Source organism: Melanostigma gelatinosum (assembly GCF_949748355.1).
Source record: "Melanostigma gelatinosum genome assembly, chromosome: 23".
NCBI lineage: Eukaryota > Metazoa > Chordata > Actinopteri > Perciformes > Zoarcidae > Melanostigma > Melanostigma gelatinosum.
Window position 1 is genome coordinate 7,096,761 of NC_136656.1, and position 25,312 is coordinate 7,122,072.

A 25,312-nucleotide genomic window follows, 5' to 3' on the forward strand; every position below is an offset into this window, starting at 1 on the left:
TAGCCACGGGGAAAATGTTTTTACCTTCTTTATAATCAAAATATGAATGAATTTGAAACTCTTCAGGCTTCTAAAAAGTAAAATAAAACACCCAAAAATTGCAGACTTCAGTTTTAAAACGTAATTTTATTTTGTCTGACTTACATTTTTGGTACCGTCGTCTTTCCGCTGTTTCTCTCTCTGCTCAAGAAACCTTCTGGTCCATTCCTGTCTGGGAGGGAGCATCATGACCTCTGCTGAGCAGTACCTGTCTGATGGGATCTGGTTGATGGGGGGCGGCAGGATATTTGTGCCGGTGCTCAGGCTGGGGCTGGAGGACCAGCTGCTGGTCACCGGAGGCTCAGGGTTACCGCTCAGGGCTTTAGACCACTTTGGCTTTGTGAACCACCTTTGGCTCCCCCTGAGAGGGTCTCCAAAGAAGTTAGCTTTTTTGCTCAGAGGCAGGGGAGGTGGTGGGGGCTTGAACTGGAACTCGAGCCTGGGTGGAGGACCTCCATAAAAGCTGTGAAGAGAATCGGGGCCGGGTAGGGACTCTGAAAGGGAATGTGTGCCGGCACTGTTCTCTGGATTCAGTTTTTGCCCGTTCTTGGAGAGGTTTATTGGGGTGAGGTCTTCAGCCCGGGGATAATCCCATGGACAGCTGGGGAGGTGGGCTCCAGGGTGGTTTCGGATGGCAGAAGGGAAATCCCTGTCCGCTGTCTCCTCAGGGGGCGACGCATTCCCAATCCCACTGTCCCCATTGCTGCTGGCGCTGCCTTGTTTGCCGGCGCTGTCGATCTCCTTGGCTTGCTGCTGAGTCTCCATGTCCAGTTTGACTCGAAGCCTCTCCACGGCCTCCCCCATGTCACTGTACAGCACTGTGACGAAGTGAAGAACATCTGGCGGAGTCTGAGGGAATTCCAGGCAGCCCAAGGCACCTGGATCGGGAGTGCAGTCGAAGCCAAAGCGTCCGGCAATGCCTATGTGGTCGTCATGATTTCCTAGCTCTGGGTCGATGAAGAACACGTGGCAGGAGGCCCGCAGAGGCCCGTCCTCGGGCACGCGGCCGTTGATTATATGCGCTGTCGTGACCAGGCATAAAAAACGGGGGTCTTCAGCACACACGGCCCCTAAAACCAGGTTCTCGGCGGGCAACGCCGCCAAAACAGCTCCGGCGTCATCACAGAGTCGGATGCAGTCGAACATGATCTTCATCATCACCAGGCTATGGGTGTTCTGCTCCGTTCCCAGCAACCGTATTCGCTCCCGGATGGCTTTCAAACAGTCCTCCTCCGATTCGGTGGTGTTTAAAATCAGCTCTGTGGAGCTCAGGTAGCCCACCACCAAGGTCATGTTTAACATACTCCAGTCTGGGTTAGCTTCCTCTCTGTCCGTAAACACGGAGTCCGTGTCCCCCGCTCTGGGAGTTCCCTCCTCTCGCTGCTCAGCTAGAGAGTTCCACTGTTGCCCACCCCACTGCGACCATTGCGACATATCGGGCTCGGACACCGGCCTCTGTTTGGTGCCGCTGGCACGACTCGAGTTAAAGGAGGAGTTACTCGAATCGTGCGAGATGGTGCGGAGAACACCTGCCTTTTGGAAAACACCATTTTTCGGGCCGATCCCAAACTTTGCGTCATTGAGAATGCGGTTCCCCATGATTCGGCTCGCAGCAAGCACCACCAACTGTAAGGGCCCCGTGCAGCTGCCAATCAGCTGCACCACGGTCTCATGCAGGGCGGTGGACACGTCGTTCCCATTGATGGCCATTATGTGATCCCCCTGTTTGAGTCCCACCAGGTCCGCGGGGCTTCCCTCCAGAATGCCGCTCAACAGGCACGGCCTCTGTCCCGAAATAGTGAAGCCATAACCGGCCCGACCGCGGGTGACCTCCACGCCCCTCAGCTCACCGGCCGCGCTTAAATCCAGACGCCTCCTCGCGCCCTCGGGCTGTCCCTGTATCCTCATCTTTGTTGTAGGGTGCTGTGAGATCCGGCGAGTTGGAACTGAAGCACTTGCGGGTTTGCCAACACTATTGTGTTGTTGTCATCCTACAAAACAAAGTGGGGAAAAAACAGGATGACACTTTAAAAGCAGTTTGTTTGCCGTACATGAAATTATACCCACAAAAAAAATAAAAATAAAGAACAGAAGTATTATCATACAGTATTATCACACAGGGTCAGACAATAATTCAGCTGCTCTCAACAGAGACATGTGTCAAATTCCTTGGCATTGAATTGAGTCTTGTCAAATTGTAAAAATAACACCAATCACAGTTTCCCAATATCATGTCCAAACAACAAAGATATTTAGTTTACAGCCATTTGACACAACATAAAGACAATCTTTACTTTTGAGAGGCTGTAACGAGCTAAATGCCCAATTTGTGCAAAAACTAACTTCAACTATCAAAAAACAATCATTTAAATTGTAGCTAATCCTTTCTCTAGATTACACATATAATAACTATGTGCAGTTGAAATTTAAAATATACACTTAAATAATAATTCTTGTTGAGACAATTTGGTTAAAAATCATACATACAAATACACTTTACACAATACGGGCAGGGTGTTGCTCTAGCTCTGTCTTACTCATACTAAAGTAAAATATAAACCGAATAAAACACTGATATCAATCTTTTTTAAGCAATTATCTGTCAGAGATAAAGCTCACACAGCTTGCCTAGCCCCCCCTCCACCCACTCCCCTAAAACAGAGTGCCAGCTGGCTCTCTACTCACAGCAACATTTATTAAATGAGAATCAACCTCTTTGGTTTCGGTCAACCACTGTTTCTAAATGTTCCACTATTCTGCTGACCACACAAGTTAAACATTTGAACCTTGTGTTTTTGTTTTTATTTTGTATCAATTATAATAAAAAAAAACCATGACGTTACGCTCGCATTTAACGCCAAATCCGAAACTATCGACACAATGAGGCTGCGTGAGGAATAACTTTTTAATTACCTTTTTGCGGGAGTGAAAAGATCCACAAACGCTGCCTCGGGTTTAACTCTGCTTAACGCCTTAAAAGTTTACATTTTCACTTTAAACGTCCATTTTTTTTCTTTCCCTGCCGTGATTCAGTAGACCATATGGCAACGCGCGCGAGCACCGCCGCCCTCCATTCGCTCGAGGCGGAGATCACAAAGCGTCTTTCATTGTAACCATGACAGCGTAACGTCTCTGGAACACGTGACCTCCCTCTCTGGCCAATCACCACGTGTGTCACGTTCAATATTCAAACCTTTGGAGTGTCGCTATTGGCTGATGGTGATGACTGCTGACAGTTATCATTTTGCAAATAAATCCCATTTAACATGCATTTAGGTTGTTTTTTTTACTAAATAACGCCACTTAAATATGGAAATAGTGTGATTTAGCCCAAGTGTAAGCTCTGTTATCATCCCGGAAATATGTCACGTTAAATTTTAAAATGCACACAAACATTCAATGTTGATAAGTTCTCAATATAAATTAAAAACACACATTATTAGTCTTACCTATATGATTTTGCTGTTACTGCAGTATCTCCCAATCACTGTGCATGTGGTTCTCCCGCCCTGCTGCCTCTTCCACACAGGAGCAGCATTGACTGTGGTTAGTCCGTAAACAATACCTCTGTGGTCAAAGGGCAGCAACGGTTGCACTGTCACATGGCTTTATTACACATGTGCAGCAGCCTGAGCCAAGAGAGAAGGTTTGATAAAATATGTCGCATTGTGATTACTGACAAATGGCCTCATGCTATTTGTCATGAAGGAATTGTTTATTCCCTATGTATAGGTTTTGGAAACAGCAATATCACAGGTAACAATATTTGCTTCACATCTTGAACAAACAGCATTGTATTTTCCTCTTTCATGAAGCAGAGACTTCCATGGAGTTGGTGTAGTGTGCGAGGAAACTAACTTAATCCCCAGTTTCTCCAAATCCTCTTAAAATAGGCTGAAAGGCAGAGACTTTAACATTTTGGTTCTGTCAGGCCATGCCTTCTGCGTATATTTGCATGTCAATAACTACTCTGCAGTAAAAATGAAAGACAATACATAATGGTAGACTGTGTGTCGTTTTATTCAGCAGAAATGCACATACGAACAGAACTTTGCATATTCTAGCATTGAAATCTCAGGGAAAAAAAGTGTTTCTGTTTCCGTCTCCATTTGGCCTACAGGCCTTTATCTAATCCTAAAAGCACAATGCCGTCCGCGATTAAACTGCATGTCATTTGTTTGTCCTAAGTCAGTCAAATTAGTGTGCCGGCAGTGTGTGTGATCACACGTGACGCACAATCTGAATTTGCTGGATATGAAATATAAAAATGAGTCAGATAAGTCAAAAATTGTCCGATTTTTAATTTATTGCAGCTAAATAAGACTCACAAAATAGACATGTCTGTGGGCTGCAGCCGGTCATGTTGGCATTTGCTGACAACATTTCCAATCCCTTCATTATTGCCTCAACTTCTGGTTCTTAATGCTACAAATTGTCCTGTTTTGGCATTAACGTTATGCAACTTGTAATTATTCTGGCACAGTGAAAAAGTAACAAGATAAGTTGTTTTTTTTTGCAACGCTGTTGTTCCCACAGTGGTTTTAATAGGATACTTGACAAATTATCACGACAGGAGATCTGGTACAGCCATCCCTACAATAAAAGCCCACATCGGGGCTTAACATACATTAAATGTTTAAATGCCACATATGTCATTATGGTTATTAACATGGGCCATTCCATTTATGATATGCAGGCTGAGGACACTTTCAGAAATGATGACAGTACATTTTTGTAACTCTGCACTGACAAGAGCTACATGACATATGCCACATGACAAACCTTGAAAATGTTGTGTGTTGAACTGAAACCCAAAATAAACATTATTTTTCTTGCTTCAACGAGGCTATATGTGAGGCAAGATCATGATCTCTCCCCGACCACCCTCACGCTTCATGGTTTCACTGGTTCTTTGATCCCACTCTGACCCCATGATGCTGACGTGGCGGAGGGAGGCTGGATCATCTTCTCGAGAAGGTTCATCATACGTTCCTGCAGCTGCAGACACTGCACCTGCAGGAGGTTCTGTTGTTGCATGGCTCGACGGACCTCCCGGCACGTCTCCTCTATGGCCCGGCTCGACTTCCTCTGTTGCTGTAACATGGCCTGCATCAACCGCAGTTTCTTCCTCTTCATGGACAGCTGCTTGTTGGCATGTCGTTTCCTGGCTGAAGTAGGGTGGGAGCTGGAGAACAGAGAATGGGCCTTTTAGAGTCTAAAACAGTTTGTTAACATCAGCACATCTCTCCAAAAGCCAGAAATCGTTGAACCTGAGTACTTTAAAGGTAAAGAAAAATACAGAATAAACTAATTAAATTGGCATCGATGTAAACAGGAACTAAGTCAAAATTTAGTTAAGACCAGACCCAAAGTAAATGTTTTACCATATCAGCTGCTGAAACATTGCTAAACACCAAACCAAACAGTCAACTACCACTAGAGACCCCAAAGCTCAAGCTAGCTGAAGATAATCATTCTAAGTCAGACTTGGTTGAAGACAAATGTACGGACTGTTCCCACCTTGTTACGTCATATATATATATATATATATATATATATATATATATATATATATATATATATATATATATATATATAACATATGTAAGTTCAAAGAAAACCATGTGTGAAATTTGAAGTTGCTCCAAGAGAGCCAAATCCAGTTTAAGCTAGCTGATGATAAACACAGCTAGCCTCTGTTGAAGCTACATTTACTCCCCCAGCTGTTTCCCGCAATTGAAACAGATCAATTTGGAAAAACTAACATGATAGTAATTTAGTTTGTTATCCCACGTAAATAAGGCAGCAGCAAAATCACGTCATTAAGGATAAAAAAACAGCTAAACTACTCCTACTAAAAAGGTAACTAGCCTAGCTTCGCAGTGTAGCTTTCTACACTTGGAGAGCTCATGACTTGCTGTGGCTAAGCTGTTTTTAAATCACATATTCATGAACTTGTAAATAATTATATTCAGAAGAGGGAATACATCATGTTTAATTTGTATTGAATGTTTTCTAAATCATGTGTTCTCCGCTCATGTTCCCTGAAGTTTTTCTTCCAATGGTCATTGTTGTTTGTTTGTTGTAAAATATGAAAGAGAAAACTTCAATCCCCTTTTTCTCAACTTCACTTCTTGCTGTAGTTACGTTGCTCCGCTCTGTAAGGGTCAGCACAACCACAAGTTGTTCCTAATGACATGTTTACTTGTGAGTTTGTAAGTTCAGTCTTGACATTCAGTTTTGAAATCAGCAGTTTTGCAAAAACAATTACCCTTACACGTTCTGCTTATTTCAGCCACATCATTTGATTTTCTTCAGCAGACGGAGTGATTAAGATGTCATGGAGATGGTTTTGGCTACATTGTTGTCATGTGAAAGTATCATATCAAGGCGTTATATTATATGATATTATCTCATATGACAATGTCATATAAGTCTCTTTCTCTGTTACCGGCTCAGAAAGACGACAAGATATGGCTGAAAGCCAACTTTGAGCTTTTGCCATTTTGTTTTACTGTTGCTTTTGGGTTTTCTCTTCTTCAAAAATATACCGGTACATCACTAGTTCCTGTTACCTGGAGTCCTGCGTGTGTGTCTCGCTGTCAGAGCTCAAAGAGTCCAGCTCTTGTTTTATCTCCATCTCATCTGAGGAGCCCGTGTACTCTGGCAGGAATCCCAGCACCGCCTCCTCGCACTTGGGCAGCAGGTTGTCTGTCATCTGGGAGGAAGTGGAGGGACCTGCACCGGAGGCCTGAAACTCCAAAGAAGTCACACGCCCGTTCTCCAGCGGCTTGGAGAGGATCTTCTCGATGGCCTTGAAATACGGCCAGTCCGGCGTCTCCCCACTTTCACAAACTACGGCTTTCAGTCGCCTGTTGGATAAAAAAACCCCAAAAGAAACAGATGTTTAAAGTCATGCAACAGCTGGAGTTTGTTGTCATACCTCTGATTGGCCATTTGGATCCGGGAACTTGCCTGTATTGAAATGACATGTTGGTGATTTTCATCTTGATCTCCTCTTTGAAGCGCTGCTCTCCGGTCAGCTGGTAAAACCTCTGGGCCATCTTCTCGTAAACCTTGGCGTTCCTCTTGCTCATTTTCAGTTCGGGGTGGTGTTCCTCCCACACGTACAGGAGGGCTTTCATTTCCCCGTCGGTCCAGTTCGGGGCCCGCCGGTGTTTGTCACTGTGACCCGCCATTAGGTAGCTGAAACCGTCCTCTGCTGCCATTTTTCAAAATGGTGTCTCTTGGCCTGTTTGCAGAAAGAGGCTCTTTAGTGGTTGTAGTTGAAAGCCATTTACTGTGCTAAGAGCCGTGTTGGATCTGCAGCGAGGGAGTAATACATGCATGCAGGCACACACACCGTCCTGCCTGTGCCCTTCCCCCTAGCCTAGCTGAAAGAGGACTCAAAATGGGGCCTAAGGCGGGAGAGGAATCCGGTTAAAAGCTTTTAGTGGTGCGTGATGTCACCGTGACATGAAGTTGCCTTGGCAACGGCGAGGGGAGGACTTCATTTTCCCTCCCTCTCCACTAACCACTCCCATCCGCTCTCCCTTTCCCCTCCACTCTGCTCCACTGGCAGCACAAAAAGCTTTTAGTTGAAAGGCAGCAGCGTGAGCTGCATGAGATCGCTGACAGTTTTGAAATATGAGCCTCTGGGGGACTAGGGAGGGAAAAAAGAAAAGAAAAGGAGAACTGAGGGTATGTGTTTCCCTGGCAACGAGGCACCGGATTTGGTCGTCAGCCAACACACTGCTCCGTTTAAAAGCTTTTAATAACAGAGTCATTTTGAGACGGACGCCGGAGGTTTTACTGGAGAAGAGAGGAAGACACTTCTTCCAGGCTGCAGATTAGCCCTAAAAGGCAAGAAAAAAGCAGCTCACTGAAAAGCTATGAAACACTTAGGCACCATTGCAACGCAATACAAAATGCTGACTGCTTGCTGTAATCAGCTTTCTATTCATATCCCTGGTTTGAAGACAATGGAGCCCTGCAGGATGGGTTTCTCTGACCAGTTGGAGACCCCCTCCCCCATTTACATCTCAGCAAGGGGGCAGATCTCCGTCCACCCCCATCTCAAGCGCCCTAATCTATACCATATTATGTGCATGTATTCTCTTGCTCCCCTTCTCTCTTCCGCCCTCTTTGTTCCCAATCTTTCCTTCAAGAATATTTATGCATCAAAGATCAAAGCCACACTGCACAGACCTCAAACTGCTCCCTCCCCTGCAACATTTTGCCATTTTCTTTGTCTCTCCATATTGACTTCTGCCACCTAAAAAGTGCAGAAACGGTGAGGCACTAACACACAAGCCCCCCCCACTCACTTCATCTTTATTAGTGCTGGCCTGATTAGACATTAGACCCATCTGCTCCTCAGCGACCTGACACGCGGCCGGTGAATTTTCAAGCTACAAATTTGCCTCTTTGCCTGATCCATCACATCTGTCACTGAAGACAGACGTTAATCTCTGCGGTTACAGAAATGGAAGGGCAAATGAAAGTCGCTGTGAAAGGTTTGTTTTTCCACCGATGCCTCCAGTGTGCAGTTAAAATGCCTGCGTCTCGAAAAGTGAATCAGTCTTTTGGGTATGGGTTTCTAGTCATCGCTTTCTGACTCCCTTTTGCAAGGTTGTGATTGTTGCCTTGACGGTGGGTGCCATATGAGTGCAGTGCACGCTCACATGCACGAACTAAAAGGCATACAGGCCGACCGGTCGGCTACGTCAACAAAGCAGCGAGAAACTCAGATTATAACACACAAACGACAAGTGACTTAATTCTCTGCTCAGGTAGACATTACTTCGCTATATCTTTATATTACAAGCTGTTGTTTGATGCTATATAAACTCTCTGAATGTTGTACAGCAAACATTTAAAGTAGTGAGAGCTGGCACTGATATGGACTTCAATAAACACAAAATACCTTACATATAAAATGAAAGAGGAAACCAGAGTAAAGTTCTGTTATCTCTTTGAACCTTAGAAAAACGTTTAATGCAAATTTGTGCACATAAAACACATACATACAGTACAGTGCATACAGTAAGTATCATAAAGTATAAATGCTTTTAATGTTGGCCTACATTAGTATGTCAACACATACTGTTGTACATCTCATCTATTATACCTCATAATAAACCGGTCCACAATGGACCGAATGCAAACTAACTGGACCACTTTGGCCAAAGCTGGATCCACAACAAGAGATAGTCTTCATGGCAAAAACTACATATGACGAAAACAACTGATGAGCACATTTTGTAGTGTGATTAGAGCATTTGAGGCTGGTGTGTGTGTGTGTGTGTGTGTGTGTGTGTGTGTGTGTGTGTGTCCTACACAATAATACAGGAGATACAAGCTGTCCGGTTCATTTTGATACGAAGTAGAACGCTCTGTGCAAGTCTGAGCTCAGGCAGGCGGTCCAATCTTAGCTTTTTGGGAATTTACTCCTCCTGGGGGCCTTTCCATGGTAGCCTTTCCTCTATCAGTTCTTAACATCAACGCAGATACAAGAAGACATAGAAAGCTATTAAATGCACCCATGCTCTGAGGGCAGAACAATTAAGGAATGTCAGTTTGTGAGCGAATCTAATACAAAATACCAACAAAACAAAAAAGAAGATTTTTGTTGAAGGGGGGGGCTGGTATATGGCATATAAAGTGTCAGGCAAACTGGTACACCAGCAGCTCATCTTAACTTCACCCCACACCTGAAAACAATGCAAAGAAAACACACCATATAAATCAAAATGTCGAATTAAAATATAAAAAAAACATGATAGAATGGAAACAATATCATATATCAAGTAGTCATAATATACAACAATACAATAAAATATAAATCAAACCTAAACAGGAATGTTGTTCTGGAAAAGTACCACTAGAGGTCAGCAAATATTCATGCTCAGATATCCAGTTATACATTTGAAATATTTATCTGCAATGACAAGTTTATTCTGCTTGTGGACTTAACACTTGAAACAACTTACAGACCTTCACTCCTGTTCAGTTTAACCTCCTGTCAGCTCCACACACCAGCAGCAGTGGTAGACACTTTATCAATTCAGCAAAATTCACTTAGTTACATTCTTGAAATGAAGTCTCACAGTATAAATGACAGTTGTTGTTGTTGTTTTATCTAACACTGACTTGTATGTGCACAGTGGTCTCAAATGTCTCACTGAATAACATCTTCGATCTTGACACCGTCACTGCATTGGGAGGAAAAAACAAAAGTTTTCCCATGTATCGAAACTGACTCATGCAGTCATGAGAGACATCTTATTCCCAGCTAATTCTGCTGAAACACTTTCTCCAACGCTGCTGTAAAGAGTTTCGTTTTTTTTGAAGTTGCTGTCCACCTCCGTTGGTCAAAGTCCTCTCCGTTCATTTAAAAAAATTTTTTTTTAGCAGACTTAATAATTCATCAGTCCGGCTGCGGATCCCGTTCCAGGATCGCGTGTGTTCATTCCCGCGTCTGCAGCGTTTTGAATGTGTCCGTTCAGTCTCTGGACAGGCACTCCTCCTCGGTGATGCCCTGAGCCTTGAGCTCCTCCAGGACGTTGTCCAAGTGGCCGGGGTCGGGGTAGCCGTGGCCCGTCAGGTTGGAGCCGAACTCCGTCTTGTGGTGCACCTCGTTCCAGATGACTGTATCCGACTCGCCCGTGGTGCTGGATGTACCCACGGAGAAAATGAGCCGGCGGTCCCATGCTACCAGAAGAAGCCTCAGAACCTGGGCGAAGGGATGAAGAAAGGAAAGATGACGCTTCATCACAGATTCCAGTCACATTAACTTGAAAACATACAGGAAGTTCGACTGTAGGGAAGAGTTCTCATTTACCTTGCGTCCCTTCTCGCTGTCAGGGAGGTAGCAGTGTCTGGGGAACCCGCGGGCAGTGAAGGGTTTGCCTGGATTCGGGTGCTCTGGACCCTAAACAGCAAGAGCAAAGTTTATCACATCATCCAAGTAAAATCCAATAACGCTTCCCTGTAGTCATCATTTAGAAGCTAGTGTTCATGCAAGCATGGGTAAGACTTTACCTGGATGCCAGGAGGGATGTTGTAAATGATACGGACGGTTTTGCAGTCCGGGTGGCCCGGTAGCGAGTGGGGGATGACGTGGTACTCCATCTTGCCCGGGGGCTGGTTGCCGGTCTTGACTCCGTAGATGGTCTTGCAGGTGGGACACTGCAGGCTGCCGTCCTTGTTGCCGTTGTTGTACATTGCGACGAGGCATTGGAGGTGGTACTGGTGGCCGCACTGTGCGAGGCGGCCCACCGACTCGGCCCGGGAGATGCCGCCCACGCCGGGGCCTTTGTAGCCCGATGGCCCGGCCAGGGCCTCCATGCAGATGGTGCAGTCCTGAGACGGGAAGGCAAGTACGACTTATGACTTGCCCAGTCTGATACAGGCCTTTTAGGTTTAGTCAATTAAAACGGGTCTTTTCAAATTAACAAAATTTTAAAAAACATCCAAAAAGGAGAACTCACCTCCTCTGGGGGATTGCGGACTTTCTGAAGGTACCTCTTCACCACCTCCTCAGGGGTCTTTCCTACGAGACGGAAACAGAGAATAAAACGATCCGTTTATGACCAGAATGCACACGACAGGCGCGACTGCGTGAGGGTGAAAAAGCGCAAGCCGTCTTCATCGTCACACCCACCTTTACGAGCCTGTTTCTTCGTGGTTTTGCGACAGCAGTGGCCCAGACCGGGGATGGGCTTGATGTCACTCTTGCTGACGGGTGGAGGATGGAGCACCAGCTTGGGAGGGCGGGTCAGGCAGACGGGAAGTCCTGCCGCGCTCATCAGGATGCCTGTAATGCCTGGACACAGCCAGCAGAGGGGGAATGTTAGACACTGTATTTGGGGTTTACTCAGTAAGGAGGAGCTGTTTATCCAGGGAATCGATTTAAATATAATGAGGGGGGAAACAATGGTTGTAACAATGTATTTACCTGCCAGCGCAGGGTGAACAGGACTTGATCCATTCAGGTTCTTCACTGGAACAGTTGGCACTCTGAAAAACAGGAAAACCAACATATTAATCTACAGATTGCCGACACACTAAAAAGCAGACGTGCAACCGGCCACCTCAGGCTAAATTCAAAGCAAAGTAAACAGGTGGAATGACAGAGAATATTCCAGCTTCTAGTTCACTCAACGTCCGCAGGCTAAAGAGCTTTTGCCGAGTCATGTCGAGAAACAAACAGATGCTGCTCATCATGACTTGACTTACTGTCCTATAATTACCAGGTACTTCCTGCTCTGTAAGGCTTAAGATTATAGCATCGTGTGCACGGCAGCATTAGCGACACCGGGCACGTGGCAAATGACTTATTTCTTTCTATTCGCTATTTTTAAAGATGAAATTAAGTCTCTGTGTGGAAGCAGGGGGCGGAGCCTCAGGGGTCAGCGGGGCAGCAGACTGTTACGTTAACACTGTGGGTTCACTGAAATATGCAAAGCGATGGACGATTTCAAGGCACCCCGTAGCTGGCAGCACATTCCCAGACAGGCGTTATTTGCATAACCTGACCACGCACTGGGAATCTAAACAGTTGCTATGTCGAATGAAAACATTAAAACGGAATAAAGTGCGATTCTCCAGAAAGCAGAGGGCAGCACCGCGGGCCGAGCATGCTGCCCGTTCTGAACAGGCATGTTTTGAAGGGTACTAGTTTTAATCAGATGTCAAACCATCCTCCACCACTGCTGCACTGCACACTGCCAAGGCCGCCACAAGGCCGCCAGACACGAGCACATACGACTTGTTGATGTGCGAACGAACTGCCGCTGGATGGACAGCACACCTGCTGTCACAAACTCCTCACCTAAGATTTGGGCGGGGATGATTTGAAGACGTTAATGAAAGCTGTCCATTGAAGTTGCCCTCTGAACTCACTGTGCTCTCTTTTACTGCAGCTGTAATGTTTACAACCCACAGTCAGTTGCTCCTCGACTACCGAGTGGAGATATTTGCATCAATCTATTTATCTTCATTCTATTTTTTCTCACAAAGACAGCCCATCCTCTACCCTTTATTTATTAATTTGTTGTCATTATTTTTCTTTTATGCGTGTGGGCTGTTCCTTTATTTTTGCCATTTAGTCTCTCCTCTTGATTTGTGCAATGGGAGAAATATGCATAAATACATATTTTTTTAAACTCTCCCTCTCCTTGTTTTTGTATTTCTACAAAATTCATACTGTGTCGCATTATTTGACAGTTGAAGCCTGTGTTCTGGCAGCAACAACACATTTTAGCACAGTGTTTTCATGAGCTGGAAGATCCCTATAAATGATGCAACCGTGACACAGTGAAACTTACAGTCAAGAGTTACTGCGCTGTACAGTACCGGACAATCTGCGTACTGTGACACACAGTCTGGCTGGGTCACGTTTCTGTAATCCCGGCTAATCTAGTGGCATTCGAGCGACCTCCATCTGGGCCGCTGGATGACGGGAACGCAAGCCGCCAGCATGTGGCAACACACACACACACACACACACACACACACACACACACACACACACTTTGCAGTGTAGGTTTTGTGACATTGACACGCTTGCAGAAATCAAGCCCAGTGCAGTGAGAGGAGAAAGCATGACAACAGGTGTGTGGACCAAAGGCTGCTCTCATCACCGAGACCATCTGTGACGTTCGCGACCCCTCGGAACACTTCACTCGGAAACCATCTGCTCCGTTTCACTTCAGGCAAGCTCTTGCGATGATATAACAACAACAAATGTTATACTTTTTAAAATATATATATATTCCAACATGGAATCATAATAAAGTCTAAACTTTTGATATTATCGTCAGTAAACATTTATTATGTATCTCACTTCCTCATTTAGTTGCTTGTTTGTAGTTTGTTTTTTCATGCGTTATTTTAGATATATATTCTAGCTCTTTAAGGTTTCTTATCTGCATTCTGTATCCTGTACATCCTTTTTGCTGCTGTGACACTTCGGTTTATCTGTATAGGATCAATAACGTGAATCTTACCTTATCTTAACAAGTAAATGCTAAAGGGTGTCGCTCTAAACAATGAACCCGGTAAGAATAACACCGTACTGCAGCTCCCTTCAGCTCTACAGAGCCTTCGAATGTCTTTTAGCTCACTGTTTCGATTTTCTGGCCCTCAACTTGGTTGACTCTCAATGCTGCCTGCTGAGCACCAAACTGAAGACAGGCACAGTTAGCAACTAGCTGGTGAACAAAGATGACCATTTTGAAGCCTTTAAAATAACGCTAAGCTGTTGATTCTGAGGAATATAATGATTTTTTTGTTTTGTTTTTTTTGCCTTCCCCGCTTCCTACCCTGTTACATCCGGTGCCCTTGCTCGGACCACACCCATCTTCAAACTCTGCCTTCATTTTGATCTTTACACACCCGTTTTGCGTGGTTGGGACTCTACCACAGGGACGAAATCTGTCCTGAAGGACAGAATTAGAAACAGCTGGCAAAGTCCTAAAAACTCTTCTGTGGTAGCTCCTGCTACAGCAGGTGTGTCCGCTGACTTTTGCCCTAGAAAAACTGTCAGCTAAACATCAGTTACACCAAATGAGAAGTGGAAAACCTGCAGAGTAGGCAAACTGCTAAAATATTACATCAACTGATGAAGGCAATGCTTCAAAGGGTCAATTGTTTTCTTCATTAAATTCCTCAATACAGCCGAATTAGCTTCACGTACTGAGCTCTACCACTGGGCCCCCAGCTTAAGGAGCCTCTTCCCTCCTCTGCTCCGGTATCCATGCGGTGCCAGTTATGAATTTGGGGATAAAGCAATCAGGCGATGACAGCAGGAGCACTGAGTGGCGCTAAGAGCAAATAGAGGGAAACGTCGGAGGGGTGAGCAGAGGATCCCCGGCCGATGGGACCAGAGAGAGACTCTTCTTGATCTGTGACGTCGGCTGTTTTAGCAGCAGCAGCAGCAGCCGGTGCCGTCACCCGATAGGTTGAAAGAATGGGTCAGTCACACAGCTCACCCGACACAAAAAACAGATTACAGGCGCAGGAATATTAAGCCTGTGGTGTTTGGTATTAATCTGAGGCTTAGCTGGATAGCTCATGCGAGGATTCAGAGAATTGGGGTTCTCCACTGGGGCAATGTTGGGTTTGCTCACACGGAAATGTGGTCTTTTTTTAAATAAATTTTTTATTCACAGTACCAAGCAGCTCCGTTGCAGATCATGCCAACGTGACTGCATGCGTTGGATTCACTTCTCACAACTGCAAAACAAGTGAAATCTAGAGCACCCCAGAAACGTCGCTGTCAGAAATGTTATAAAAAGAAAGGCTATAATTGGAGTCTGTTGCTAAAATTCACCGGACGCTCACAGCGAGGCTTCAATGGAGAACCAGCTGCACAACTGACAGGAATGATAAAATGATGAAGGAACAGCAGTGCTCTTGGTCCTCGAGTCTTCCCGTAACCTCTTTCCAGCCTCGACCCCAGACATCTTGCTAATCAGCGGCCTCTGGCTATGACACCTGGACACTGTGATGGATTTCATTCATGAACACTGCTGCCAACGACTGTTGTGTTTTTAGTCATATACGAATATTCTGCTCTGAATAATTATTTGTGTCTGATGTGGATTTTCTACACAAAAAAAAGAAGTGAAATAGCTTTTTTAATAGCTGCCCTCTCTGGTGAATCGAATATTAAAATCAGTGAAACGGTAGTTGGAGCGTCGTTAGCTTCTGTACTGTGAGTATTCCCCAGCCAAACAGAATATTTGAGCGCTGTACCATCGCGTTTATTCAAATAAAATCCTTCGCATTTGATTCGAGCGCTAAAAGGTGGGCGGGCTCAGAAAAACCTCAATATTTTTGTCGACATTGCGCTCAAAATTTCCCGGACAAGAATGCCACTGATGGGAAAATCAAGCGTTCCATATCGACGGGGACATCCCAGATGTTACACACCAGTTCCAGATGTGGTTTGCGAAGCAAAACGGTCTTTTTTTACAATCAGCCCAAGTTTCAAATGTGACACACACACACACACAAAGCATTACCAGGCTTTTCAGATTTCTTGAGGCCCTGAGCGACAAATTGTTTGCATGAAAAAGGATACAAACTACGTCCTGTACGTCCGTGTGTATGAGTGTGTCATTAAGCGGTTGCTTGGCGAATGTCTGGAATGTGAAACACATGCTGGTAAAAGAGTATTTTGACCAAACTGATGTACCCCTACAGTGGTTGTGTACTCACCCAGAGGCAATGAGGGCACGCGACTGAGCCATGGCGATACGCTGCAGCGCAGGTCGGCTCAGCCCCGCGAGGCTGGACCGGGGCGGCAGAGGGGCTGCGCAGGCAGCGGCACCGGACAAAGACACTGGACCCAGGACGCGGGCCGAAGGCGACGGCGTGCAGGTGGAGGCAGTCGTGGAGATGAGAGGCTGGCCCGGAGCGGGCGCTGCAGGGGCGGAGAGGGAGGACGAGGTGGAGGGGTGAGGGGGAGAGGTGACCGCAGACGAGAGGGCGGTGGAGGGCGGAGCGGGAGGCGGTGGAGGAGGGGGGAGAGCTGGAGGAGGGGGTCGGGTGGAGGAGATGGAGAGGGCGCCGGTGGCCGAGCTGAGGAGGGAAAGAGAGTGGGGGAAGCCTCCGCCGTAACCGAGGCTGGCACCGCCAAAACCACCGCCGCCCATGTAACCTACACCTCCTGCACCACCCATACCACCCACACTGAAGCCACCTGTCGCCCCGACTATGGACGTCCTGTGAGGGGAGTAAGACCGAGACAGGGAAGGAGGTCGAGGGAGAGTTAGTGAGTACGACCCTCCTGGGACGGGGTAACTACTGATTTTGGGACTAGGTGGTTTGGTCTGTGGCGGTCTCCGACCCAGAGTGTGAGCGGACATGGCGCCCGATTTGACGCTCAGCACCAACATGCACTGCTGACAAGCGCACGGCTGTCCCAGGGACGTGATGGCTGAGGCCGGGAGCGCCCCGCTGGGGTACGCGCTCCCGTTTCCAGTCCCGCCGCTGCTCATCCGTATCCCCATGCCCACTCCGGACACGTCCACGCCGAGCAGTCCTCCGTGGCTGGGCATGGACATGGGCCCCCAGGCGTGGTGGGATTTGGGCAGGGGCCCGGACACCAGCGGGTAGGCCAGGTCGGAGCGGCGCTGGATGCGCCGGCAGCGCTGCGTCTGCCCGTTGATTTGGGTCATGCTCTCGAAGTCAATGAGGTAGCAGAAACCCAGCGGCGCCAGGTCCAGCCAGGGCTGCTGGCGATCGCGCGCTGCCTGGATGGCGATGCCCACCGCCGTGTCGTACGCCGTCCAACTGCCAGCGTCGTTCTCCCACTCCCACAACCAGCCCTGGCCCGGCGCTGAGGTGGGGTCGTAGAAGCTACGTCGTACCGGTCGAAGGGTACCTGACAGGGATTAGGAGGTCAGAACAATGCAAAAGACAAATGCACAGTGTTTGGATTTTGACAAGGCGCAACAGCTGTTAGCAATACAGTCATATTGCATTTGGACTCAATCTGTGAAAAGCACTTTGGGCAGATTCAATGAAGAGTGATGAGAGGTGGCTGCAATAGGAGGTAAGAGACTGGCTGTGGTACTATTTACCGCAGACAAGTAGATTGCAACCCTAACAAATTCAACATGTTTGTGTTTGCTCGCTAAGAATTTGGGCAAACAGGTTGCCCCTGGTAACAGCACACGGTGTTCTGAATTCTGATTGGCTGGCAGCCTCCATCCGACCTAAAAGCTGGCTGTGTTTGCTTTCCCAGGGTGTCCAGAGAAACTCGACAGAGCCTCCGTGCGCCGTGAAGCCTCCACACATCAAATCCTGTGTCTGAAATGCAAGAAGGGGGCGCAAAGGATTTTCTGGAGGATGAGAGTGAGCTTAAATCCACAAGTGTGAGATGAAACCTTTTTGGCGTTCACAAGACAATGTTGTCAGAAATGTAAAAAAACATCTACATTTTTCCCGTAGTATTGTTACAACCAAGCATTTTAAATACATGTAGGATCAAACATATGGCGTGGAAGCAAAACATCTCTGATGCCCCCTGAAAAAACAACTAAAATAATCTCATATCACAAAAAAATAATCTAAAAACAATTCCTAAAAAACTGTCTGCTCAGACATTTAAGACAACAAGGGGGTTCATTCATGAGATCTGCTTCCATCGGCCCCATTTCACCAATGACCTCAGACTCCTGAAATTCTTCCCCACCCTTCTCTCTCTCCCCCCTCCTCCTCCTCCTCCTCCTCCTCCTCCTCCTCCTCCTTCTCCTCGTCTCCTATTTAGACTGGGGCACCCTGTCTGCCTCCCCCCAGTTCAGCTTCTGCTGGGTTTTGGAAAACACACTTCACAAAGGCTTTTGTCAGCCAATGTTTAGAGAGAGAGAGAGAGGGAAATGTTGGCTTCTCTGCCAAAGTAAGACGCCTGACAACTGACAACTCCCTGCTTTGTCTTACTGCCTCTCTCTCTCTCTCTCTCTTGTGAAGCTTTGACCTGTGAAAGATGGTTTCTTATGCCCGTATTCTGCTATTAAAGACAGTGGTGCTGATGACAGTAATGTGGCAGTGGCTGTGACTGGACACTTCAGCTGCTACTGTGGCCTATGTGCCGGTTGCAAAACACACATTCCCAACCAGTATGACTCACTTCAACCAAACCAGACACCTTTCAGAATCGCAGACAGCATCTCTGCCTCACCTTTAAATGAAATGTCACATAATACAGAAAAGGTGTAACCTATAAGGAGACTCGAATTGGGAATCTAAATTGATCAAAAAAAAAAGAAGAATGGCATAGTCATTGCTGCAGGAAAAATGAGAAGCCATTTGGCAGCAAAACCCACCAGGGCATCAACTTCTGTTGCAGAATCAACACCAGGGCTTGCAAAGATATAAAGTAGACACACATGAGCAAAATAAAAAATGTTAAATCAATTTTAAAAAAGGCCTCCACCTCAGGCCCGGCCGCGCCGTTACAATCTAACGCTCCGCGCGCCTCTCTGCCGTCTCACCTGTGTCTTGTCGGAACTGGTGCATGGAATGCAAGTCGATGATGTAGGGCGAGAGGCGAGAGTCCACCTGGCCGAGGACGACACTACCACACCGCGGGTCGCTCCGGATGACTGCCTCGATGTGATGACAGACAGCCGGGCTGTAGGGCCGCCAGCGTCCGTGCTCGTTCAGCCATTCCCATACCACCACAGCGGATGCTAGTAACATCCTACTCCTGCAGAGGGGAGGGGAGGGGGGGAAAAAAATAATAAAACTGACAAATACGTATAGGCAAAAAAAACGCGAGGATGATTGGGCGTTTAAAGGCAACCTGCTGCCGCTCCACCGTGCATCCCTGCGCACAGCGGCGCTGCATCCATCTTGGACAGTTTGCAAGCCAGATGTGTTTCCTATCTGTGAATATAAATATATATATATATATATATCTGTTTTGTGCCCATGACACGACATGCAAACTGTACCTTCCATGTTTGTAGTTTCGGTTATGCAGCAATTAGTAGGTCCTTTAATCACACGGCGAGGGTACAGTGAGTTTCAGACGCGCCGAGAAGCTTGATGCAGGATGGTTGCATTTTTACTCCCTATGCAGATGAGTGACGTCTGCTGAAATCATTTCTCCGGCACAATCAAGTTAGGGTGAGAGGAGAAAATGCAACTTGGATGCTCACGGTGGTGCAGCACTCCTGAAGTAGGTTACTGTGGCAGAATGGCTCTGATCGTGCAGTGCTAGGTTTTTGCACTTGTTTTTTTTTGTACTAGATCTGTGCTCTCGGTGAGGGAGGATCAGATTCCTGCCAGCAAATGATTGACATATTTACCGGGTTAGATGGGCCCCGTGTCTCCGGTCAGATCACAGAACAGTTTGGGTGCTTTAATAGTTTCTGTCTGTGAGGGAGAGTCTTCATTCTTGAGGTAAAAATCCCAGATTTATGGTTACATAATTGCTTTGAGAAAGGTGTCACTGCACACAGTTCTGTTTACTTTGACTCTGGCATACTTATTGGTTGATCCATGATGTGGCTCTCACCCACCACTGGAGATAATTTGGCCGGAGAAAAATAAATGTTTGACACTCGCACGCACTTGCACTTGTGATATGTTGTAAAGTATCGTTAACCTGGAGAAAGTCGTAAAACTATGGAGATGCCGGGGATTGAACCCGGGACCTCATACATGCGAAGCACGCGCTCTACCACTGAGCTACATCCCCATTGATCGCTTTCACTGAAGACAATTGCTCTTTTGATCTATTAACGTATTTAGTGTAGACGTATAATTGGTAAAACAGTAGTAAAACGGTAGTACTTAGGTAAAGAAAACACTATTTTATGGATTTTGTTCGTGTACAACGACTCAAAATGAAAAGTATAATATTTTGCCAACAAAAACGACCATGAAGTGCGTTAAAATACGTTTGTACAGGGAAGTAAGTCAAATATGTACATGTATGACAATGGTTTTGAGTTTAAAGGAACATTATTGTATTTTCATTTCATGGCATCATCATTCTATCCTTCAACAAAGAAGAGATATACAGAGCTTAATCTTATAGTTTTGCAGTACATTCAACACTCTGATCTATGTTTACTTCACATTCGGCCACAATGTAACTCACATACAATATGAAATGTCACTTAATGGAAAGTTTGACTCCCACCTACATTAATATGAGTCCCGCTGCAACCAAAGATTTTACTGTTAATATTCTGCCTTCTCAGTTTATCACTATACCATCAATCCACGTTTGAGAAGCTGGGACCATCTACATTTTGTACATTTTTTGCCTAAAAAAGAATAAAAATCTTCTGTGGATCGCTCAATCGGTCAATCAATTTACTAATGTTTCAGCTCAACAAATGATATCAACAACAACACAAACACAGTCAAATCCATTTTTTTGTTTTTCTGTTTTTAATTTGCATGTAAATTAGAAATAAACATTCAAAGTTATAAAAACACATGAGTCCACAATAAACAGCATGCAATAGAAATGATACAAAGTTTGATTTGAACCGTTTTACAGGTCAACTTTTACACACACATTCAAAATGCAATCCATTTGTTCTCCTGCATATTCATAACAGCTTCATCCACCCATCACATTTTTGTCCTGATGCCTCAACATGAAGTGAAATAAAGACAAACCCGGTAGCTACCAGTGAGGACAATGTCTTCAGCGGTGAGCGGTTTATAGGGTGATTCCAGTATTTTAGACCACTTAAGGCTGACACAAAGAGTTACGTTTTGTTTTGGAAGTGTGCACCAGCATTTAGACCTTCATGTTAGGAAATCAAATTTACAGAGAATATATTTCAACATCTAATTAGGGAGACTTGGCCTCAGTAGGATATTACTTCTGAAGCCTCCCTTGTAATTGAACTTTTTTGTATTTATTCTGTTCTCACAGTGCAGTCACATCACTGTCTAAGGCCATACCTCCCTGTTCCTCAGACCAGATGGCACTTCCAGAGAACTGCTTTAGATCTATAGACAATCCAGCACCCCCTCTTGCTTCACCTGTACCTTCCCCATCTCCCACCTTCTCCCCCCTCTCTCCCTCATCCTCCGCCTGATCCGTTAGTCTGTCTTGCTCCTCTGCCTCCGAGTTCTCCAAACTTGAGTTGTCACCTCCTTCTCCCTCTGCCCCACCACACTGCTCCTCCTCCTCCTCCTCCTCCTCCTGGTCGTCTCCCTCGCTGTCACTGCCCTGGCTACCACCCTCCTCCACCTGTCCCTCCTCATCTTGGACTTCCTGCATCTCCTCTCCATCCTCATCAGCATCACTTTGAGGCCACAGCTGGACTCCGAGACGTGTCCCCAGAGCTAACGATGCACCTCTCACCCGGTCCCTGACCCCTCCGTCCTTATACACCATGCGCCGCACGGTGTATTCTCCATTGGCCTCCCTGTTCAACCACTTGTACAAGAAGAACAGCAACACAATCATGACGAGTAGACAGAATAAGAGGATCAGCACGGTCGGAGTGGACGATGCTGGGTTGTCCTTAGAGTCGGCCATGCCTGAAGTGAAGAGAGAGAGAGGGTGTTACAATGGCCACACATTGGGATTTATTCATTTCTTTGAATATGTTTGTACTCAGTGGCCCTGTCTCTTGAAAAAATAGTCAGACATTTCACGTTTTTCCATGAAGCTAACAAAATGTCACCGGAGGAAATATGAAACAGGTTGAAACGGATGCTGAACATTATGTGGACTGTTTCAACTCGGTCTCAATCCACGGCTAAGTCCTTTCCAAGAGCACCAGAAGTCATCTCATTCAAGCTGTAGACAAAGCCGAGACAGATTAGATTTAGAAATGTACTTTACCTCCTTAGAGTAGAGTAGAAAAATCCCTCTGGCTTGGAGTCACAGTTACAGGCAGAATTTAGAAGTCAAACTCCTTGTACTTTAAAGCAGTTGCGAAGTTTTCATCAGAAGGAGATCCATTGGTTGATTTATATTAAGGATCTAGAAAAAAAGAAAATTTGAAAACGTAATAGTGGTGCATGGTGTTTCCAGCTTAACCATCAGATGGCTTCACATGCAACATTACCCATTCACTTCAATTGTTGTGGCATTTGTGGTTTAACTGACCAAAGACATGTCAATAATACTACTTTAAAAAGCTGCAGAAGCTGTTCAATGTTGTTTTTTTCCAATACTAACATCTAATCCAGACACAATTACAACCACAGAGTTACCATTTGGGCTGGCTAACACGTCACCAAAGGTTCATAATTGCAATATAGACACGTACATTGGAGACGTGACAGGAAGTCTGTATTGCCTTGATCTTATGTGACTGTAAACTGGCTGTGCTGGGGTGACAGGAAGCGAGCAGACTGCTGGCAGCGTTGCTGGTTTCCTGTCAAAAGGATATTTGAACAGCATCAGTCATTGCCATGGGTGGAAACTTTTTTTTAGTCACGGTTAATCAGACTCCTAGAGATCAGGCAGAGTTGCAACATCATGTTCAAAGAAAACATTTAAATACGAATGTGAAATAAGTAAATGTACTTAACATGGATTGACAGTTGAAATGCACGAGGATAATTTGTGGTAAATTACTGCCTGAAATACTGTAACCATTTAAAACATAAAGCACATTAAGTTAAATATTGAATCTGAACTCAACAAATATATTATATTAATATAAGCTGTAATTAAATAGAGAAGAGATCATATCATGATTAATTAAGAATATCCAAAATGTGTGCAGCAAAAACGAGTTCAGATAGTGTTCAAAATATTTTTTAAAAGGTTGGAAATTGAACGGTAAAGAACTTACCCAAGTTGTGATCAGAAGATAAAGTTTGAGGTGTTTGACAAACGCTGCTAAGAGACTGACTTGTGTCTTTCTTTCTAATGTTGAACTGTGCGACAGCGTGTGTCTGTGTGTGGAGGAGACGATAAAAACGAGAGAGGGGCTGATGCATGAAATGTGGTGAAGAAAGTTTGCTGCAGCCCTTTGAGGTAGGAGGAGGCTGGACGGGGTGAGGACACAGATTAAAGAAAAAATCAAGCAGGGTGTGTTGGAGAGCACAGATAAGAAAATGTGCAATTATTTATGAAAAGAGGAACACTTGTTATTTTCTCCCTGCAAAGTTGACTTTTCAGTTTGCAGCACAGGTGCAGATGACATTATGCAGCAAATATCAAGTGTGCATTTTAAAACATTTTCTTCACTGACTGGAAGTCACAGGAAATACATGATACAGTAGGTTTATTTCCTGTTACACATTTCAACCATCGGTGGGTTGTCGACAACAGCCCAACTATACACAAAGGGCAGCTGAGGTCAACATGATGCCATGCTTTGTTAAAAAAAATTCTAATTTGACTTGCTTTTTAAAGTAGAATTGAAGTATTTTTGATCTTACACTGGAAAAGTCTAAACGTGTTATGTGAGCCCAAGACAACCCAAAAACTAAACCATGATCCAGATCAGTCTTTTTGATTTACACGAATAAATATAAAGGTTTTTAATCGACACTACAGATTTAAACTAAGAACACAAGGAGCACAGCTTCGTAAAGTGAAACAAGAAGACCACATCCTGTATTCTCTCTGGAGGCCAGGTAGCCACAACACCGACACCCAACAAAGGCAGTCGTATCACATCAGTACAGTCATTTTACACCATATACTCAGTGAGAGATCGGTGTAAAAATAACAGTGTTAAAGTGTTATCAAATATTATATTTATTTGTTTTTTGAACTATGAGATGAAAAATTCTCGACAGTCTTATTTCTCTGCTCTGGGTATATTTCCGTTCTTGTGTCTTTAGATGTCAAACATGGTAATAGAGTTCTATACTTCTGCAAGGAAAATGTAATCTGATTCCAATTCATGGGTTCACAAAATGTTTGTTGGAGTTCATACAGTTAATTAAGTAGGCTACAACAAAATACATGGTAATCTGAAATAAAAATGTCCTCCAGTTGGGTGAACCTTTAGCAGCTGAAATCTTCAGGTCACACTCGACAGGTTGTTGGATTTCTCTCGAACTATTTAAATAAAGTGATCGTTAGTTATATAATGTAGGTTATTTCCCACGTGGCCCTTCTTTTGTCCTTCTTGGCTGGATGCTCAGTTTGTTCAGATGACCGACTAAATATGAGACTTCCAGCTAATGATGGCCGTCAAACTCTTTCACTTCTCTCTGACGTTGCCCCATTAGCTTGCTGAAGTCTCTATAGCATGCATGGCATCGGCAGCTGTCATTTTTGCCCAGTCAGCTGAATTAGCCACTTGTGGACCCAGATTAAGTACATGTTTTACTGCTGTTCATGCCCCTCTCTGGTCTGGACAGTTCATGTAGCTGAAGCAGTTAGCTTAGTTTAACATAAAGACTGGAATTAGGGAGAAACAGCTTGCTGGCTCTGCCTAAAGAAATAGTCCAACACATAACCACCATAAAACAGGGAATTGTCATTTTTACAGAGCCACGCTAGCTGTTTCCCCGATGCTTTATGCTAACCTATGCTAGCTAGCCGTAGCTACATATTTACTGTACAGACATGAGTGGCATCAAGTATTTGGACATCCTATTCTGCCGTAACCGCTTGAGCGGTGGCGCATGCGCACACGCGCTAAAAGCACGTGCTGCCCACCTGGCTATGTCAACAAAGCGAGGAGAAATCGGGTAACAACACACAGAGAGGGAGAGGACTTCCTGCTCTGCGCAGGCAGACATTACTCCTCTATAGCTTTAGATAGCAGATAGTTGTCTGCTGCTATATCAATGTTCAGAATGTTAAATA

The 25,312-nt window shown here is 45.3% G+C and overlaps 3 protein-coding genes and 1 long non-coding RNA gene across 5 annotated transcripts in view; all 4 read right to left on the bottom strand.

Annotated features, from left to right (window-relative positions):
• Window positions 1-3,078, bottom strand: part of rgs12a (regulator of G protein signaling 12a) — a 30,329-nt gene extending 27,251 nt beyond the window's left edge. For both annotated transcript variants that reach the window (XM_079295418.1, XM_079295417.1), the window contains exons 1-2: window positions 2,953-3,078; window positions 145-2,030 (exon numbers count right to left, since the gene is read on the bottom strand). In XM_079295418.1, the coding sequence (XP_079151544.1) occupies window positions 145-1,947 (1,803 nt within the window). In that variant the 5' untranslated portion in view covers window positions 1,948-2,030; window positions 2,953-3,078. The remainder of the gene's footprint in view (window positions 1-144; window positions 2,031-2,952) is intronic.
• Window positions 3,079-4,623: 1,545 nt separating this feature from the next.
• Window positions 4,624-7,370, bottom strand: msantd1 (Myb/SANT-like DNA-binding domain containing 1). Its single transcript, XM_079295288.1, has 3 exons — window positions 7,015-7,370; window positions 6,615-6,911; window positions 4,624-5,224 (listed from the first exon to the last, which is right to left on the bottom strand). Exons 1-3 carry the CDS (start codon window positions 7,266-7,268, stop codon window positions 4,933-4,935), a joined length of 843 nt encoding a protein of 280 aa, XP_079151414.1. The 5' UTR covers window positions 7,269-7,370; the 3' UTR covers window positions 4,624-4,932.
• Window positions 7,371-9,054: 1,684 nt separating this feature from the next.
• On the bottom strand, window positions 9,055-19,627 carry dtx4a (deltex 4, E3 ubiquitin ligase a). The gene is made up of 9 exons (XM_079296018.1): window positions 19,509-19,627; window positions 19,047-19,261; window positions 16,267-17,434; window positions 11,999-12,060; window positions 11,705-11,866; window positions 11,532-11,593; window positions 11,083-11,403; window positions 10,883-10,972; window positions 9,055-10,774 (listed from the first exon to the last, which is right to left on the bottom strand). Exons 2-9 carry the CDS (start codon window positions 19,252-19,254, stop codon window positions 10,544-10,546), a joined length of 2,304 nt encoding a protein of 767 aa, XP_079152144.1. The 5' UTR covers window positions 19,255-19,261; window positions 19,509-19,627; the 3' UTR covers window positions 9,055-10,543.
• A 2,117-nt stretch (window positions 19,628-21,744) lies between these two features.
• On the bottom strand, window positions 21,745-23,475 carry LOC306796963. Its single transcript, XR_013773085.1, has 4 exons — window positions 23,337-23,475; window positions 22,806-22,913; window positions 22,376-22,516; window positions 21,745-22,068 (listed from the first exon to the last, which is right to left on the bottom strand). It is a non-coding gene; the product is annotated as an uncharacterized lncRNA (long non-coding RNA).
• Between the last annotated feature and the right edge of the window lie 1,837 nt (window positions 23,476-25,312).